The sequence below is a fragment of the Poeciliopsis prolifica genome, unplaced genomic scaffold, assembly GCF_027474105.1.
Source record: "Poeciliopsis prolifica strain line A6 unplaced genomic scaffold, Auburn_PproV2 SCAFFOLD015, whole genome shotgun sequence".
In the NCBI taxonomy this organism is placed as follows: domain Eukaryota; kingdom Metazoa; phylum Chordata; class Actinopteri; order Cyprinodontiformes; family Poeciliidae; genus Poeciliopsis; species Poeciliopsis prolifica.
Genome location: NW_026562390.1, coordinates 4434502 through 4454213, shown reverse-complemented (window position 1 = coordinate 4454213; position 19712 = coordinate 4434502). Strand labels below are relative to the sequence as shown.

The window sequence follows — 19712 nt, the reverse complement described above, 5'->3', positions numbered from 1 at the left end:
TTTCTGACTGAGGGCAGATGTCCATGGCTAAAAACAGCTCAACGCTGGCATAAGAACACAGAACATTACAGGTTTTAAGCTTTGAATATTAAACTCCCACCGTCTTTGTCTTACTACTGCACTGCTGTCATTACTTAACTTCTATTCAGTTCACAAGCCGGCTGTGGGCAGCTCAGGCAGTATGAGTGGGAAGCATATTGACAACTGGAGGAGTCTGCTTTTTCAATCTGAAGAATGAACGGTGATGAAGAGTTTCCCTTAGCTTGTCGCTCTGAATTTACTTGTAAAAACTCATCAAAATCATATTAATAATAGCTATTCATAAAAATGATCAAATAAAATAAAACAATGTGGTTTGAAATCAGATAAAATACCAAGAAAAGCAGTAAAAACAACATATACACTAAAATAATAAAAAATGCAAAACAGGGGAGTAAATGCATCCCCATAAAAAAATAAAAAGAATGTGATTTTTTTTTTCAAATGATATACTTTAGTTATTAAGGTAAAATAACTGGCTAATATCTCATTAAGATTCAAAATGTTGTATATTATAAATATGCATTTTAAAAATCCCACATGGAGAGAGACTGGACTGGTGGACTGCAGCATGGCGGATTGTTCTTGCCTGCAGCTTCCCCACTGAAAGTGCTAAAGCGTACCGCACCAAACACCTGCATTATACATACACATATACATAGCAGCATGTATAGATTTCCATTGGGAAGCAAAAGTGAATGAAGGGCTGATGATGCAAAAGAATAATCACTCTAGGGAGAGAAAGTGATGCAAAAGCAAACAATAGTTCCAGAGTGTGGCCTCAGAGTGTTGGTGAGCAGCGAGGTGAGATGTTTCCAGGGGGAGCTGTGAGGGCGACTGAGGGAAAGAAAAAAAAAGAAAGAGGGATGCAGTAAGGAGAGGGAGGAGTGTACAGGGTGTACCGCGTGTCCCCGCTCCAGTCATGACTGAGCTGCAGCCTCACCATGACGGAGCTCCCGTTCCCATGACAACTCAGCCTGTCAGATGGAGGGATGCGGGCCGAGAGAGGAGTGATGGCGGGGAGCAGACAGAGATGGAAAGATAAAGAAGAACATCTACTCACGGGGCTTTGGCAAAGCCGTTCCTTTGCAAAGGTGTGTCTGACATCTCTGCAGCGACCCGCCTCCCTCTGCTGTCCTCCCTTTCTCCTTGTCCTCTTCTTGTACTTCTGTCCTTTGGTGTCCTTTTGACAGAGTTGTGTCCTCTTCCTTCTCTTCCCCCTCTCTTTCCACCTTCTTACCTCTTCCTTCTCTCCTGCCTTTTCGGTGTGTGGTGGTTATGGATGTGACAGAGCAGCAGCTGCTGCTGTGCCTGCATCACCCCGCTCCACTAGGAGGAAGAAATGGGTGGAAGCATGTTCCTGTGTGTGCACATGTGTGTGTGTGTGTGTGTGGGTGTGTGTGTGTGTGTGTGTGTGTGAGAGAGAGAGAGAGTGAGTGAGTGAGAGAAAGGGAAGAAAAGAAAAAGAGAGAGAAGAAGAGGAAACATAAAATATGAATAAATAAAATGAGATGAGGTTTAGCGAAACAAAAAAGGAAAAAAAGAGATAACAATGGAAATGCAGGAGAACAGAGAAGGAGGGATCAAACTGATGATGAGAGAGACTGGACAGAAAGAGAAAATGGCCAAAATGCAGCAAAGAATCAGAAGGAAAGAGGCTTTCGGGAGTAGCTCTATAATGAAAGGAGTGGCCAACCTGCTTACTGGAGAACAACCTTTTCCCTCTGAGGTGGAGGGAGTTTCTTTTAAAGAGGAAGAGAAGAGAAATCACCTTTTAATAAAAAATTAAAAAGACGAACTTCACAATGAAATCTTCAGATCTAAAAGTGGTCAGAGAATAATTACACATAGAACAGAGCTCATGTAAGATCTATTCTTTTTTCCTTATTGTCAAGCATGAAGTTTTTCATAACTTAAGATTCCCAAAATTATTTCTATTGTCTAAATACCAGAATATTGAGGAGGATGTTTTTAGAGCTTTTGAATGACTGTTTTCTTCAAATTCAGAAGCTTACAGACCGTAGTTACTATGCCTTCAAGCAATTTAGGAAACCCCAAATGCTGGGGTGATTTTCTTTTGCAAGCATCTGATTGGTTAATTCACAGCATTTGAATTCATTTCAAACGTGTATAAATGTGTTTTAATGCATTAGCTTTAAACACTCTTTATGGTCCAGAATCATACAATCTAATCAGCTAAGGTTCTATGAAGAAAAGTGACAATCTCGTCAACTCTGGTTCGTCCTTGGTCACAATTTCCACAAACCTGAAGGTATTTTGAATGAATTTTTTTTTCATACTTTTTAGGAAAGAGACAGGTGCTGTGTCCCAAAGACGAAGAGTATTTTTTTCTGTGTGAAATCTCTCAAATCCAGAAGCAAAGTGAATGTGAAGACGGTGGCAGAAGCAGGTAAAAGAGCGTCTTTATCTACAGTGAATGGAGTCCTGCAAGTGTCTTCAGAAAGAAAAAAAAAAACAATGACTGCAAAAGCAACATAAAAATCAGGATTATAGTTTGGAAATATCTGGGCCAGAGAAGATACGCTGAAAGTGATCAGTATATAAAAGCCATTAAGAAGCAAAAACAAGTTCCACCACTAGGGGATCCAGTTCCTGTTTTTGAAGGTTAAGCTCTTTTGATAACTTCATCAGAGAATATCAAGCAGGCTTGACCCCTTTGGCCTCTTACTAAAGTCACAACCTCATCCCACCAGTATGACACTGGTCAAAGTACCCAAATTTACTTTAACCTCTGTCGACAGCTGTTTTGTATGAGGTTCCTTCCACTCATCTGGCTGCAACAACAAGGTTCTCAGCAAGAAGCTAAACAAGCTCTTTTTTATGAATACTGGACAAATATGCAATGGTCCCTCTAGAATAGATCTCTTAAATGGGGCAAAAATGCTCACGTCTCCAAATTACACAAAGGGATCATGACTGACTGTCCCACCATCCAGAACATGGGTCTGGAAAAGACCATGTTCTGCTCTCTAGAGCAGCTACAATCTCTGGAGACCCCACACATCCTGCTTACAAACAGTTTACACTTTGGCCTTAAAATCAGCTCTGGTTTTCAAAAACCAGTCACCTCAGAGGAAATATATATTTATAAATGCATTTACTGAGAGCCTAACCAAAGTCAAATTGTTTTTGTACACAGACTTGGTAAATAAAGCTGATTTTGATTCAAATAACTTCCTTCACAGTTAAGGTGGAGCTGCAGAAATCTCCCAAGTGAAGAGTGAAATGTCAAATATCATTCCATTAGGGTAGCATTACTGGTTGGACAGAAATGGAGCAGCTGGATCAAGTACTAAAAACAAAATTTTGTTTTTGTTTTGTTTTGTTTTGTTCCTAAATTTGCCACAAGTTGATGATATTTTGACAGTCTAAGAGATTCTGGAGACTGTATGCGCTCTAAAGCTGATGTGCATGAGGCTAATCATTACTTGTTTCCACCATTCCTTTTTAAGAAGGACCACAAAAAACAAGAACTTTAAATAAAAATCTTGGAGGCCTTTTTCTCCAAATATAATTATGGTTTGAGCAGTTAGCAGTAACTTTCATGGGGGTTCAGAGAAAATGTGGACAAAATCATGGTTATATTATCTCTTGTCATTATTTCTAACCTCAAAATGTTGTACTATGAGGTTTTGATGGGAGTCCAAGCTTTCTGTAAACAAACAAGAAGACTTGTTATATCTTTTAAAATGAAGTTATAGTGAAAACAAAAGACTGCAGCTCATGAAGCTAAAGGCTTCAGGCATGTTATCTATTTTCTTTAATAAATTCCAGCAAGACTCCAGTTGCTACTGAAAGTGAGACCTGCTGAAAGCTGTTTAGTCTTTGGGATCTGGCTCCAGATAGTTGTCCAAACAAGAAGCTCAGCAGTGTTTTTATGGGGTCTGTAACCTGCTGCCGGAGTGCTTAGCTGCACTGATTGAAGGGTAGAGGGAAAGGCGAAGACCATCTGTACGTTTTCTTTTTTTCCTTTTTATTGTGACTTCCAGAACCGACTCTTTTTTTTTTTTAAACACGCCATCCATCAGTTTATATTCTTGTCTTTATTGATGATTTCTGCAACTGTTGCTCCTTCCTGTTGTCTCATCTCAAATCACATGGCAGGGGCCACTTCTCATAAAAGTACCAAGATGTTTCACATTCCTCACTGTCTCACATTTATGTTTACACTTTTAACAAGTTCTCAACATGTCTGCCCCCTGCGTGTGGCCTCCTCTCTATCTGCGTTTCCTTTCTTGACAGTCCGCGTTGAGCTGGTTATCATGTTGCTTGGTATGCCAGTTATTCAGAGGCTGCTCCACAAGTTTTGGTAGTGACCTTAAATGGGCATCACACAGGCACCCTTCACATATTCTGTCTCACACACACACGCATTCTGACTCTGTAGGTTGAGTGTTACAAGACCGCCAGAAGCCGATTAGTCATTTGAAGTGCATTACAAACCCTTTGTGAGCAGTAATTTAATACAACGTTATTGTAATAATTTCCACACACAAACTCGCCAGCATGCGGAAGAGTTGGGCAATTTTTTCTTTGAGATCAAAAAGGAAATGAGTATTGTTACTGACTCGTTGAATTGTTTTTTTTAATAATAATAAACTTCAGTTATGTTACATATTTTTTTAATCCATGCCTGTCTTTGTGTAGCTTGTTCAACTTTTTACAGCGATTTGAGTTTCCCCACATATTACTCTACCAAAATTTAAAGGTTTGTTCAGAGAGGGGGAAAAAAAAATCCCTCATTAAAATGTTTTTAGCAGAATGAAACAACCCTTAACAATACCCATAAAATAAATGTGAAACCATTTTCACATCCGTATAGTTCTTTTTAAGTTCAGTGTCAAGGAACATTTAATTCACTACCTTCCGTTTCTTTGGGGTTTAAATGTTACCTGATGTGGAAACTCTTAGAAATCCAAAAGCTGCTGCAGCTTTAAGTGGAGCCATGTCCTTTGCTTAGAAGAGTACAACATATTTACTCAGACCGGCATGAAGAGCTCTGGACCCTGCACAATCTTTCATAACTTTCTCATTGGTACCAGGTCTACCTTAGTCCAGTAGTGTATTAAAACATGTGAATTTTAAAGTTGGAGTATCTTGTAATAAATATAAAATCTTCAAAGCAGTTTGTGAAATTTGGTACCAACGTCTTAAAATTCCCAAAACATACCACCCTAACCAAACCTGGTTTAATGACCACAGATCCAATAAAGGCCAAAGTTAAAGCTGAAAGTATTGGAATTAATTTCCTTTTCATAATTCAAGGTGGGAACATTTAGTCGGTTTGTCAAAAACCTAAATATTTAGTAAATATAATTCAAATAAAACTCAGTCTTAAAACCACGGCAGCCATTAAGCATCCAAAGACTTTTTTTTGTCTTAGAAGAGAAAAAGAGTTTGTAAAAGAAATTAAACATGCTTTCACACTAATTTTGACTAATTCCAAACTTACAAACCTGGAAAACAGTAAATGTTAACCTTTTCCAGATTTTTCCAAAATAATTTAGGCAAAATAACTATCACAACATGCCCAAAGTTAGGTACTGTAGAGGATCAATGATGCCATGTGTTAGTCTTTTAGAGAGTTCATGGCATGATAGAATATTTGGAATACTTGATAAAATTAAAATATTTGAAAATGGCTAGTCACAGCAGAAGACAACTTAAAGGACACAGAACTCTGAATGTTCTATGTTGTGCAAAGATCAATGGTTAAAAATGACTCCAACCATTTAAAATGTTTTGGAATAAGGGAGAGCACTGTTGTTCAAGTATTAAGAGAAAAGTGTAACCAAGTGTAGCACAGGTGAATTTCATACAAAAAACGTTTTTGTTAAATGAGCACTGCAACTTTAAGTGTGAATAAAATATTTCAATCAGATTTGATTTGGGTATAAATAACTTGCATTCTTCTTTCTCCTGGGAGTTTTTTCCGTTTTCTGTTTTTGTGTGGCTCCCAATTACAATCATTAGTTACAGAGAGGTTCGAAAATTTTTTCAGCAAAGAATAAAACTTTGGAAATGCAAGACTTGCCCAAGTTGCATCATTTATTTGCACTTTTAAGGAGATCTCTATGGATGCCAACAGCTTATTTGAGATGCCTCAGGAATCTGCAGCAGAGGTAGAAACTTAAAAAAAAAATTGATTAGAAGCATATTTGGAAAATCTTGAGAATATTTGCACTTGAAGCCAAGTTCACCGTCTTTGTTCAATATATGCGATGTGTTCTGCTTTCTCTGCACTAACACTTCCCTGACAACAGAGAAGCTTACTCAGAGCTCATATAAAGAGACATGACAACTATCTGGCAGAAAGACGGGTGACAAACCTGGCAGAGAACCCTCTCTGACAGAAATGATGAATGAGGTGTCAAATATACCAGCTGAATGAACTGATATTCCCTTTCGGGGCACTTACTATTAGAAGCAGCACAGTACGAGTAATCCTGCTATAGAAGGTGCTGACAGTGTTGCACAGAGTGGATGGTTGCAAATGGGACTCGTAAATTCAACCGACTTCTGCCATCTTGTGGGCATAAAAAGTCATCACTAAGAGATCCAACACTGCAGCGTCAACATGGAGATGTTGCATCATGCAGTTATTAGAAGTGGTGAAATGATCAGCAGAGCGTATGTAGTGTCTAGGTGCTGAGCCATGACTCCTCTGGGATGTAAATTACGTTGAACTGAAATGCTCACTGGAGCACTGTGACTGGAGAACCAAAGGAGGCTGTGTAGGAAGGACTGGGGATGTTTTAGCATTAAATGTACTGTCAATTTATTTTCAAAATCTTTGCAAGGTTGGAAATGTGCTACATTCATATTTTTCTTGTCAATATGTCTAATTTGTTTATTCTACACATGCTGTTGCTGTGTTAAATATAATAAAATATAGATTTTTTTTATAAATTAATTACCTCCATCTGGTAGCAATATATTCATAAATCCTTGTTTGATTGGAGAGACAAAATTTCCTAAACTTGCAATGAGAGCAAGAATCCAGAAGAGGTCGCTGCTTTTTAAAATTTAAGATTAAATCAATTAGCAAGTAAAATGTTATGCTTTCAAGAAAAAATTATCTAAGAAAAATAAATAATTATGTCCTTTAACAATATCAAGTATTACATGTCACAGTAAATTATATTTGCTGGCCTATAAAGGCAAACATGACAGTAAACTACGGTACAGAGGTACAAATAAATGGATCACGTCAAAAACATTTATTGTATTAGTATTGCTGAATATTTAATTGTGTCCAAAGTAATTAATATGACAAAACTTATATAACACATTTTGCTTATTAAATATACATTAATGTTTATTTAGAACAAAAAAGGTGGTCTTTTTGCAAACGTTAGGTAGTACTAGTAGTTTAGGTTAATTTTAAAAGTCACAAACTTCTTACAACGGTCTGTGTCCAAAATAAAAGCAAGTAGAAATAATTGCAGTTAATAAAGCAACCAACAATTTTTAATATATATATATATATATATATATATATATATATATACACACACACACGCAGCCCCCCCCTCCCCCATATATATATATATACACACACACTATATATAGGGTTTCAGTTTAATACCAGTGTTTGATGTGAACAGGAAGAAAACAGCACAATAATAAAATTTTCATAAGGCTGACTAAATGAAAAAAGAAATACAACTGTATGACCCACTTCAGCTGTGGAAATAAGTTTGTTTACCACAGTGATGATGAACAATTCATGAACATTCTGGTCGGGAACTGAGTAACAATGAAAGATGCTGACATCCTAACTGGGAATATAAGTGATTAAGAGAAATAAAAAATTTAACAAAAGAGCTTGGTTTCTATTTCAGTGCAGGTACAAACAAGTCAGAGTTACTTCCTCATATTGATGAGATGAGTTTCATCAATATGATATCATATTGATGAGTTTCAAACTTGGAGATATCTCAGAGTTTAAAGTTTGTTATCACAATAGTAGGACCCTGGCTGGAGAGAACTGGAGTTTGAGTTTACTTCAGAAGTCGAGCTTCCATTCAGATGTTGGAGATCAAACAGCATTTGAACAGGAAGTAGCAAATATTACATGACTTTATGCCCCACCAGCGGGGGGACTTATCAAAAGCGTGACTCCTTGCCAGTGAAAATGTGCAGGCCTACAATAAAAATGGCCGACAGCTGGACTTTGCATCTGCTGCATAGACCAGGTGAGCGCAGTCATTCAGCGCTCACCTCAAAGTAAAGTGCTGTCAAATGGCATGAGGCTGACTTGAGCTGACTATATTTTTCACCTATAAGTAGAATAATTAAGGTCAAAGTTCTCCACAAATGTCAGCTTCACTTCAGTGATGGACAGACCAGAAGACAGATGACAAAGAAACAGCAGTCACCTCATAATCAAGAAACTTTTTTCCCCCCCCAAAAAAATCTGTTCAACAAGCCTGGGAAAGCCCTTCAAGCTCTGGGAAATCCAGTAGCTCAGAGGAGGAGATAGAAAATTGTGTGGAGGCCTCTCTGCTCAGATGGTGAGGAGGAGGCATTTAAGTGCAGACAGTACAGCGACGTTGTGCAGTAGATGCACAAAACAAATGTTGCTTTTGCGGGTTTGATGTATTCACAACATAATTCTTTTACAGGTTAGTGTAGAAGACGTGTGTGTGTGTGTGTGAAACTGTGGCACTCAAAATGAAGGCCAGGGCCCCCGAGACAAACGTGTCCGCTTACCGGCTTGGTTACCATGACGACAGGGGGATGGGAAAGGCTCTGTTGGAATCGCCATTAAAATGGAGAGCGGTGAGCCACTGCATGCCTGCACATACACACAGCACGTTCTCATGAGGACCAGGCACTTGTAAAACACCCATGTATCTGACCACAGTGAGCATGCAACTATTCCATCTATCAACATGGTAGTACTGCGGTAACAGCTAATAAAATAAGTGGGTTGTTGTAATGTACAATCCTCCCCACAACTGCGTAACACAGCTATAGTGCTGGGAAAAAATGATTTCTCCCCTACGAAGCTTATTACAGGCGATCAAACATATTTTAATGACCTGGATAAATTAAAAAGTCAGTTTTAAAATGATTCCATTTATTAAAGACGAGAAAATTTATGAACTAATTCAGCAAGATCTCAGCAACCCAGCGGAAACATGAAGATGAGTGAAAAGGTGAAAGTCAAACACCCACACATACTTGATGTTCCAACTTTATTTAAACAGTTTTAATCAATAAACGGCACAATAAACCATCCCAAGTGTTTTTAACAAAGTCATGAAGAGTGGTTGCACTGAAAGTTCCAAGAGAACCTCAAGAAAATGTTTTTTTTAAGGCCTTAAATAATTAACTTCCCGCTGCAGATGTGTGTTTTCCTGATGGTCTTAGTTTTGTAAGCTGATGTCCATTTTGTTCCCTCACAGATCCTGTTTTAAGCTGGATTGATTTCATTACTGGTTTATTGAAAAATATTTGTAGCATAGAATTAAATGTTTTTTTTTTAAGATTCTTTAGCTTTTATCCTTTTTTTTAAGTTTCTATCATTCTAATTTAAGTTGCTCCTTCCACCTACCCTCGCTACAATCTCAGCTTTCTTTCACTTCATATTTATTTTTGATAAAAAATCTGATAACGTTGGTTATCAGATGCTGGATAACCAACGTTTTGCCATCATATTTAACCAAATAGATGCTTTTCCTCATTCCATCTGAATGATCAGAAAAACGCTCATCACATTTCTTGCACAGTCACACTAATCGGTGTTGTTCTTCCATTGCACATGCGTTTGTAGTCATGTGACATCATGCTGAATCAGGCACCTCTTTGACGTGTTCGTCACTAGAGAAAGCATTAGCATATCATTGAAGAGCGTCATTCTGTTGTGCAGTTCATCTTCAAAGGGAGTACAAAGACAAGCATATTTTGCATTAATAAAAAATTTAATGTAGAAAAAGAGAGCTGATGCTTAAAATAGATCAGCATCAGGGTATCTGAGCTGACACTATTAGATAACTGAAACTGAAGTGCAGAATTGGGGAAGAAGACCCACAAGATTTTAGACCAGATTAACTTACACATACAGGTAGAGCTGCAATAGAATGATTCACTTCAAAGTAAATCTAGGTGTAGGGATGGTCCAGTCAAAGTCCAGACCTAAGTTTGAGAATTTGTGGCCAGATTTGAAAATTAATGTGGAGATCCAATTGGATTGAACTTAAACTATTTTCTAAAGAAATAGGACTAAGAGACTCAAAGCAAATGAAGATGATTCTAGACAATATTGAGACACATGATGAGGGAGTCAGACATTTGCCTGATTTTTATTTGCGAAAACGTTTTTGAAAACAAAGAAACATTTTTCTTCCACTTCACAAAGATGCATAAGTTTGTGTCCATTATATGAAATCCCATAAAATACATTGAAGTTTGTTGTGACATGACACAATGAGAAACAACTCAGTAGTTTTCAAGAGCATCAATCCTTTGTGCAGCTCATGAGTATGAAAACTTTTGCAAGATACAGCAAAGGAGTTTGCACATTTTCACAATTATATCTAAGTAAAATAAAATGGTAACTTCACCAAGCATAAAGTTTGTACTAAGTATAGTCATATTAATAAAACATGGCAGTCAAGTGAGTCGCAATCTACTAATAGAAATAAACAACAAAAAAACTGGCAGAGGGGTATAGACAGTAAAAATTCATTTCATACAGCCATCTTTTGTAATAATATTTTAGTTTCTTAAATCCAGCTTCAGAAGTGAAAAACAGTAAGAAGTCATACTTTACATCAACAGGAATTATTTCCCTCTAATGTGATTCCCTCTGAGTTCTTGCAGCAGATTGAGTCAGAACACTGGCAACAACAGAATTGTGATTTCACACCACGGTTGGGCTCTTTCAACACGCAAATATTCAGGTCATGCAAATAGCTCCCTGATAATATGTGTAAAGGCAGAAGCTTCTCTAAATAACATGGCGACAATAATTAACTGCTGCAGTCAAACTTTATGTGCATGTCAATTTGTGGCTTTACGACAACTGGCTCTGGACCATGACCTTTACTTTAAAGGGTCTGTGTCCTCCACACTGACATGTGAATCTTGCAGCATTTGATGTGTGGCCGTTGGATGTGCGTCTCATCTGAGCTTGTTTTATGCTCACTGACCCGTACGTCTCTGAGAAGTGACAAAACGCGAGGGAAGCATTGAAATGAAAGATTTTAAATAGTTAGGATAGAGCAATGATTCTACATTCTATTATTTATTTGCTGCAGATATGAGTCTGCATTATTCATCCACATAAGAAGGACATATATGACTCGCTTTGCAATACGTTTCCTTTTTGGTGTGGATGTTTTTCTCTTTCAAAGCATAGGCAAACTTCTTTAAAATATATGACATTTTGATGCTTAAATAAAATAATATTTTACTGTTATGCTGAGCCCCTCACTGCTTTGGGCAGACGCCATTAGTAATGCTTTTTCTTTCCTTCTCCTAGTGTGTGTACGTTTGTTTGAGTTGAGTCACATCGTAGGCTTTCAGCCCTCTGAATTGAACAGAGCAGAATGCTGCATCTTTTATCGAACAAATATGATTTAATCACATAAATAGGTAGCCCAGCTCACCTTTTTGAGTCTATACTGCACACTGAATGAATGTAGATACAAGTTCATATTTTCCTCTGGCGTTAGACCAGAATGTTCAGGGTATCTGAAAGTCCAGCCTAAGGCTTGGGTATGAAATGACATTGGAAGATGTGATGGTTCGTGTGTTTTTGGATACTTTTTTGCAGTATTTTCATATCTTTTGCGTATTGAATGTTACATTATCTGGGTCAGCCTCTTGGTTTTCAGCTGAGATTAAAATTACAGTTACTTAGCCCGAGGAAGCTTAAACTGAGTGCGATCTCAGTTTATTAGGATACAATGCTGCTGCAGATTTAGGTTTCTTATATAAATGTGAATAAATTATTCATGTTCAGCCAGTTCTCAAAAGCTGTGCATATGTGTGTGTATTTTTATCTTTAAACGTGCAGAGCTTAATTAGTGTTGCCACAGGGATCATTTTTAGCCCACCCTCTGCTGACATCATAACCCTGTTTGTTCACCCCATGAACATCTGTTCCCATTCAGTGCAAACAATTCACCTCGAGAAATGTGACCCTCTTCACAGTTCAGACATGCAGTTGGTATCATTTAAAGCAAAAAAATAAATAAATAAAAAAACCCCACATAGACTTCAATGCAGTGAGCACAAATCATCTGTCAGCAATTCACTGCACAAGAGACATTATATATATATATATATATATATATATATATATATATATATATATATATATATATATATATAAAATCTGATTATCATGTCGCTATCCTACTGAAAAGCATGATCATAACAAAAGGTGATAATCATATCTTTCCTTTGCACATGAGATAAGGCACAGTGACCATGCATATATATGACATATAGTTTTCTAGTCTCATACAAAACAAAGTTGAATGGATCGTGTATGCTAATAATTTTGTTCCGGTAGGAGCACTAGCGTTTCCTCTGGTCACTTTTAATAGACTGATGAATTCCAACTAGAAATACCCTGAAAGAGCAGCTATTTTTCCTGCTTTCAAGTTTTTGAAAACAACTTGTTTAAATGAAGACATTTAAACAAGTTGATGTCATCACTTTGCTTCACTCAGTATCCCGGGTTTGTTTGTGACAGCATTATGGTGCGGTTTACATTCATGCAATGTCTTTTCAAAAGCTAGCACTACCAAACTATTAGATACATATACACATTTCTTTTCTCACACGGTACATTTTTGGTCAATTATTTGTTTTTTTTTCTTTATACTCACCATTCTTTGTCCCTTTAAGTGCCACAGCCCAAGCAGGTGAATGGGAGGGGCCAACCCAGCATGTGATGTCCCAGGTGTATGATGCCACTGATTGCATCAGCGGCCACAACCACATGGAGAATGTTCTTATTTGTAATGTCAAACAATACAGTCAAGGGTCATTGACTGCCCTTAGATCCTCTTCTTGGCTCTGATTGGTTGTTTCTGATTGAGCTGGGTATTTGTTCAGATGACAGCAGGACCATAGAGAAAAGTTGGATTTTTATTTACGATGTAGACATATTGATAATTTTGTCCACATAGTAGACATAGTTTTGTCTACTATGTAGACAAAGATGAAAAAAATAGTATATTTTTTTATTAAAAGTTACATACATAACTTTAATTTATTGAATTCTGCATTTTTGAATGTTGAAAGCAGAAGAATTTATCATTAAGAACATTACTGTTCATTTTATGTTTTCAAGTTTGTTGTTTCGTTTTTTTTTTTTTTTTTTTACCGGTTTCTAGGTGAGCCTACCTGAATTGTAGTTGAATTGCAGTTTCCTGGTGTTTTTAGCTTTCAGGAGTGGCACGAGCGGAATCTGGCAGAGGATTCCAGAACATCCACTGCAGAACTGCCAGACTCAGAAATGGCTGTCTCCCACTGGCCATCAGACTACTCCACAATCCCATCACTAAAACTGTCTAAGACTGCTTGAAAATATTGAGTTATATATATTTAGCAACCTATTACTATTTGTCTGTTATGTAATTAAAGGCACACTTGTGTTTCTGTGTGTGCTCCGTTGACCAAGCGATGATATTTCATTGCCAATTTTACTTATGTTTCTTTGAGCAATGACAATAAAGTAAGTCGAAGTTTAAGTCTAAGTGGGGCCGGGGGGGTGGGGCTAATGTTTTCCATCTGTTGTCAAGTGACTGATGATGACGTTGGTGGACGTCCCAGAATACACTTGGAGACAATAAAGATGACCCACTTGCAATTTTATGTGTCAAAAAGTTAAATGTAAGAGTGAAAATAAAGCCAGTTATGTAGCACAACATTTTATTCGGTATTTTACACCCACTATGTTACTAAAATTAGTCGGTCTTGTAAAGTTTTTAGCAACCATGAGTCAACAATGGCTGGGGCTCCATACTGCATAGTTTACTGGGGCATCATGCTATAAAATCCTACATATATCATACTCAAGGAGAGGGGTCTCCTTTTCTAGCTCTCATCAGACGTGATAAAAGGTTGGATCCCTGAAGTCCCCCATCCATGCTCCGCTCCTGAGGAAAGGCATCTCACATGCTTTAGACTCATTGCATCTCACAACAAGAAATTTTCAACTGCTCACTGGTCATTATTTCTTCCTCAGATCATCCTCTGTGAACTGAGGTATGATTGTGCATAAAAACTTGGTGAATCATCTGAAATACTCAGACCAGACCATCTGTACTCAACAATGATGCTAGTGTTTATCTTCCTTAACACCCCTTCTTACACATTCAGATGCTCAGTTTGGACTTTAATAAGTTGTCTTCACCCGGTCTTCACCATTGATCCATTGATCCAATGGTGATAACGTTGATAAATATTGCAATGATAACAACTCTGATTATGTATATCTGTTTTCATCTTTCTTCTCTTTCCATGATGCTCTGCTGTCATGGAACTCTCTCCAGTTAGCACACAGACAAAGTTGTGTGCATTATGCACATTACATGAAGAAACTATTGTGTTTTTTGTGTTTGACCAGCTCCTGTTTGGATATATCTTTGTACATAGAATGGATGTACAACTCACTTTTTTTCCTCATCAAGAGAGCTATAAGGTTAAAGTGCCTCTGGCAGCAAAATGCATTTTGCATTGAGGTCAAACGAGGGCAGAGTCCCCTGAGAAAATCCTGATGCTGTGCTGAGTATCTGAGTTAAAAACTTGAAGCAGAAATAGTCAAAAATACCACATGTTAACCAACAAAATACAGACACTCATACATGCATGCACGCGCACACACGTAGGGAGCTTGGTACACTCTGGGGACCTCTGGAGAAGAGAAAGGTAATTTCATATTGTATTTTACACTATGTATATATTGCTTTCGCTACTCCTGCTACTCACCTTTAAGCATGTCTTAAAGCTACTAGCAAAAGTCTTTATGAAACTGCAGAGGTGAGGTTGTGAAAATGTTCTGCTTCGAATGAGAATGGCAAACAGAAATGAGCTAACCCTATGAGGGTAAATAAATAAATACAATGCAGAGTTTTTCAAGTTATGGTTTTCGAAGATCAAGCAAAACGAAGAAGGAAAAAGCTGAAAGGGTGTGATGATTCATGACTGATGGAAACGAACAGCTCCACCTCACTCTGAATCCCAGGCCTTTTGTCTTGTCTCACTAATCCTTCTCACAGCCTGGTCTCTCTTCTCCCATAAGCCCACATCCCAGTTATCCCTCTCCCAATCCTCCCTGTGCACGAATCTCCTCATTTCACGTCAAACATAATTCAGCTGCCTACTGGTTCTGCTGCTTGCTCCTCTTTGACCTTCTCACTTATTTTATCACCTCCTTCTCCCCTGCCTCCCCTTCTCCTGCATCAATCCTGCCCTCTGGAAGCTCTGGCTTCCCAGCTGTGACCCATGCACGCTTCTCTTCCCTGTGATCCTGTTAAAGCTTCATGTCAGCATTAACGTCTCTCTGCACATATTAAAGCAGACAGGCATTGTGAGGGCCTGAAAGCTGGAGGCTTAGTCTAGGTCTGCAGAGGCTTGTCTCCTTGATTGTAGTTTGTGTGATACTGATAGTCTCTTGCTTTTAAATAAGATATTCTTGACTTTGTGTGTCTTTCAAGATATTGTGATTGTGTGTCTGAAAATTCTCCTCTCCTCCTTTGAGGGGGGGGCCGTCATGACTATTTGCAGGCTTGTCCAGCATCAATACTGTCCTCATCTGCTGTCAAGCAAGTTACAATAAATGAATGGAAGAAAATGTCATTTTGAAGAAAATGTGTTTTGAACAACAACAAAAAAATCTCTGCTGTCAGGGAGGTTTAATTGATCTTTGCCCAGAGCGCAGATACTATCTAGTGAGAAGAGACAGGTCTTTTCATCTTCAGTGTCAAGATTAAGATTCAGGGTTATTTCCTGGAAAAAAAAAATCCATTTGATACTGACAAAACACATTTCTATGACAGAATGACCCATTCCACTATTTTAGGACACCTGAATGAAGTGAAACGTTCCTTTCCTGGAAAAGTCCCCCATGAAGTTTATTTATGTAACATAATAATATAGCATTTCATACATTACTAAAATGTATTCTCCACAAACAGACAGTGTATTCTTTCTACAATGAAATAGTTTTTCTCACCCTTTCTTCCCTCAAACAGTTCCTTAGTATTCTCTTAAACTATGTTATTTCATCACTATTTATCTTCTCCCTGTTTCTCCTGTCCACTCAAAAGACTTCAAAGAGACTCATATTATACTTCCTCTCAGATTTTAGGTTTTTCTTCAACTTTTCAAGGTTCCTTTGCTGTTTTTTGTTCTCCCTTCTTATACCCACACTGATTTTATTTTATTTTTTTCTTAAGCAACTGAGCGTTCACATCCTGGTATCAGTTTGTTGGTTGCCAAGACAATCTACCGAGCTAAGTTATTTATAGCAACAGATCAGCATGAATCCCACCCAGTACAGGCGTGTCATTTTTTTTTTCATGAATTTGTGTGAGATCGTTTTATCAGAGAAAGAAGAGATTCTGCAGTCGGTAACCTGTCTGAGATTTCAGCAAAAATAAGTTATAGTTCATATAATTCATGATAAATTGGAGCTGCATATACAAAATCTAATGTTGCAAATGTATGTAATTAAGCAGACAAGTTCACAGGTCCCAACATCAGTGCAAACATTTCACACTCACATATTCACGGGTTCCACAACATCTGACCTGCAAGCCAACAACTCTAGTAGCAGCTGGAGCCACATTTCTTTATGTGAAGGCAACTTTGAGAAGGAATGCGTTGCTCTTACATTGTTCATGAATGATATTTTGAGATTGAACCTCAACACAAACCTGCTAGACACACACTGTGCCTCAGACAGCCAAGAGTTACTATATGAGGAGGTTTGATATATGTAGTAGTAGCCTCCCAGCTGAAAGCACAAGCTGACTCTCAGGGGGCATCCTTCAATGGGCTGTAGGATTTAGCTGACTCCACCACTGACAGGACCACCAGTGATGTGTAAACTTGGGATTTTCAATGGTTCTGCAGGTGGAAAGTTAACTAACAAGAGGGTTTGTGAAAATGTACACCCTAGACATATATATATATATATTTTAGTTTTTGCAAACCAAGCTAAAGAGCCTATAAAAATATATTTGTTGAATTTCTAAGCTTTTGATCAATAATGACCAGAAGCCTACATTATTCATAGAGTGAAATTATGAATGTTTCACTCTATGAAAATCTAACCCTCACGCCAATATGATGCTTGAATTCACAGTTTTATTTTTCACAGATTTGAAAAGATTATATGAAAAGAATGCACATTAGTATTTGGTTTACAGATATTTAGAATTGTTAACAGAGTTTTATAGAGCCTCTACAAATGAGGGTTAGTTTGACTTTAGATCTCGAAATGTCTTTGATATTTTTCAAATTATAAATGTGATCATTTTTTTTTCTTTCAAGTTTAACCCAGCTGGTAGTTCATAGCTCATTAACCATCATGAAGTCTGTTTGACGGGTCCAAGAGTTTACAAAAAGAATAGATGGTAAAATAAAAATGCAGGAGAAGAAAGGAAGCCACAAGTAACATATAATGGGGTTGCAAAAAGAAGAAAATAATGACTTTTGTTTAAATGAGATTTGGTAAATTCTGGTGCAAAAACAGGAACACAATTATCGGTTAGTGCTTGTTTGGGTTACTGTTTTAAAGTCACACATATTTTATATAGACCTTACTCTCACAGAGCTGCAGTGTGCAGAAGCAAGAGCCTGACATTGATTACCGACCAAATTAGTTGTAAACACAAAGAACAGGAGAAACAAACTCAAGCTGGTGGGAGAGCTTTGGCCAACAGCTCTCCCAGCAGGTTTGTTGGTATCTTTGTACACACAGGGAAATAAATCTCTAGTCCTCATAATTACAACTTGAAGTCAGAAATTATTGTCTGTGTTAGTTTGCCGGTTGTAAGGTGGAGTTAACTGCATTGTTAATAGAAAACCAAACCGAAAGCTAAAAAAAACCCATGAGACTAAAAGCGTGTTTAGTCAAGAAGTAGCTGAATTGTGTCCAATGTTTTTATTGTTCTGTTTCCAATAATTAGAAATCATTTAGGTTTATAACTTTCGTAGTAATTTTTGTTTTTCATGGCTCCAACCTGCCAAAGACTACAGATGAAAATTCTGTTAGATTGAGGTATTAATGTTGAATAACATGAGCTCTCAAAATTAAATAGAGAAAATAAAAATTTAAATATTGTATGTTGCTGTGTCTGATGCTCAATTTTACCGATGTAACATCCCGACTGTAAAGTGGTGCTCCGTGACTATACATTACTGGGTCACTGTGGAAACAAACGGCTGTAGATTGAAAACCTTTTTATTGTTTATCTTCTTCCAGTGTGTGTGTGTGTGTGTGTGTGTGTGGGGGTGTGTGTGTGTGTGTGTGTGTGTGTGTGTGTGCGTGTGCATTTAGCTGTCTCGCGTCTCCATTGATTGCAACCAAGGCCGTAGCTCCTGTTACGTTACCATGGAAACGAGCCTATCGCTTGGGAGCCGCGGAGAAACGAAACACCCTCTGATCAATAAGAGTCTTTAATAATATGTCCGTCGGAGACGAACACAAACACGCATGCAAAACAGAGACACACTAACCCAGACTCAGTAAGTACTGTTGCGTTGAAGGAGCCTTTTATTGAGATGTTGCAGTGAAGGATGAGCAGAAAATAGCTGGACTCTTTTGAAGCCCACTGAGACACTTAACTGAGTGCTGCAGGGAGAAGTCATGGCAGTTGGCAAACTGCTGAAGAGGGAAATCTGGAGTGTTGTCACTATTCGTCTCACAAAATGTCTTGGAAAAAAAGGAGAGGCTCAACACGACACTTCTCATTGTGAATTCTTATAACGGCACTTAAAATATTACTAGCATTTATGTGAAAAGTTGTGTAAACTAAAACTGAAACTTTAAACATTGAAATAACAGTGGATGCAAGTTACACATAGGGGCTGATAGTGATTACATTGTGGTACAGATAGTGAAGAAATTAGACAAAGATAACGTGAGTAAACAAAAAAAGCGGTAAAGCATGTTATAACTTCAATTTATGTACCAAAATTCAGTAATTTAGTAGTTTTCTAAGTATACAACCTGAATGCCATGTAAAATATATTTAAAGTTTGTGATACAACATGAAATCAGTGTGTTTTAGGAGAAATTATATTTATGTGCAGCATAACAAATATCTAGACTGTGTATATAGTTTTGTGGTGCATCATTAGCACACTGTAGAAACTCTATAGGGAATCTGTGCAAAACTTTTTTTGCTAAACAAGGAGATTAAAAGGAGGTGTACAGTAAATGAGATGACAAGCATACTCTCAATAAAAGCTGATATGTGTGTGCCTGTGAGAACTCTACTCCTGCAAAGGGCTCTACAGCCCAGCACAGTTAATCAAGACTGTGGAAAAAGCTGGCAGGACATGTCATATATAATGAATGTGAAACCCCCCCCCCAAAAAAACAATTCAATAAATCAAGGTGTTTTATGATACGCGTTTCCATATTTTGGACTTTATTCTGTTGTGTTTCTTCAACT

The 19712-nt window shown here is 37.7% G+C and overlaps 1 protein-coding gene across 2 annotated transcripts in view; it reads right to left on the bottom strand.

Moving 5' to 3' along the window:
• The window catches only part of LOC129366317 (A-kinase anchor protein 2), a 78760-nt gene extending 77076 nt beyond the window's left edge, over positions 1–1684 (bottom strand). The window contains exon 1 of one of the 2 annotated variants that reach the window (XM_055040096.1): positions 1103–1684. In XM_055040096.1, the coding sequence (XP_054896071.1) occupies positions 1103–1146 (44 nt within the window). In that variant the 5' untranslated portion in view covers positions 1147–1684. The remainder of the gene's footprint in view (positions 1–1102) is intronic. The other variant, XM_055040097.1, reaches the window with a different exon arrangement.
• Between the last annotated feature and the right edge of the window lie 18028 nt (positions 1685–19712).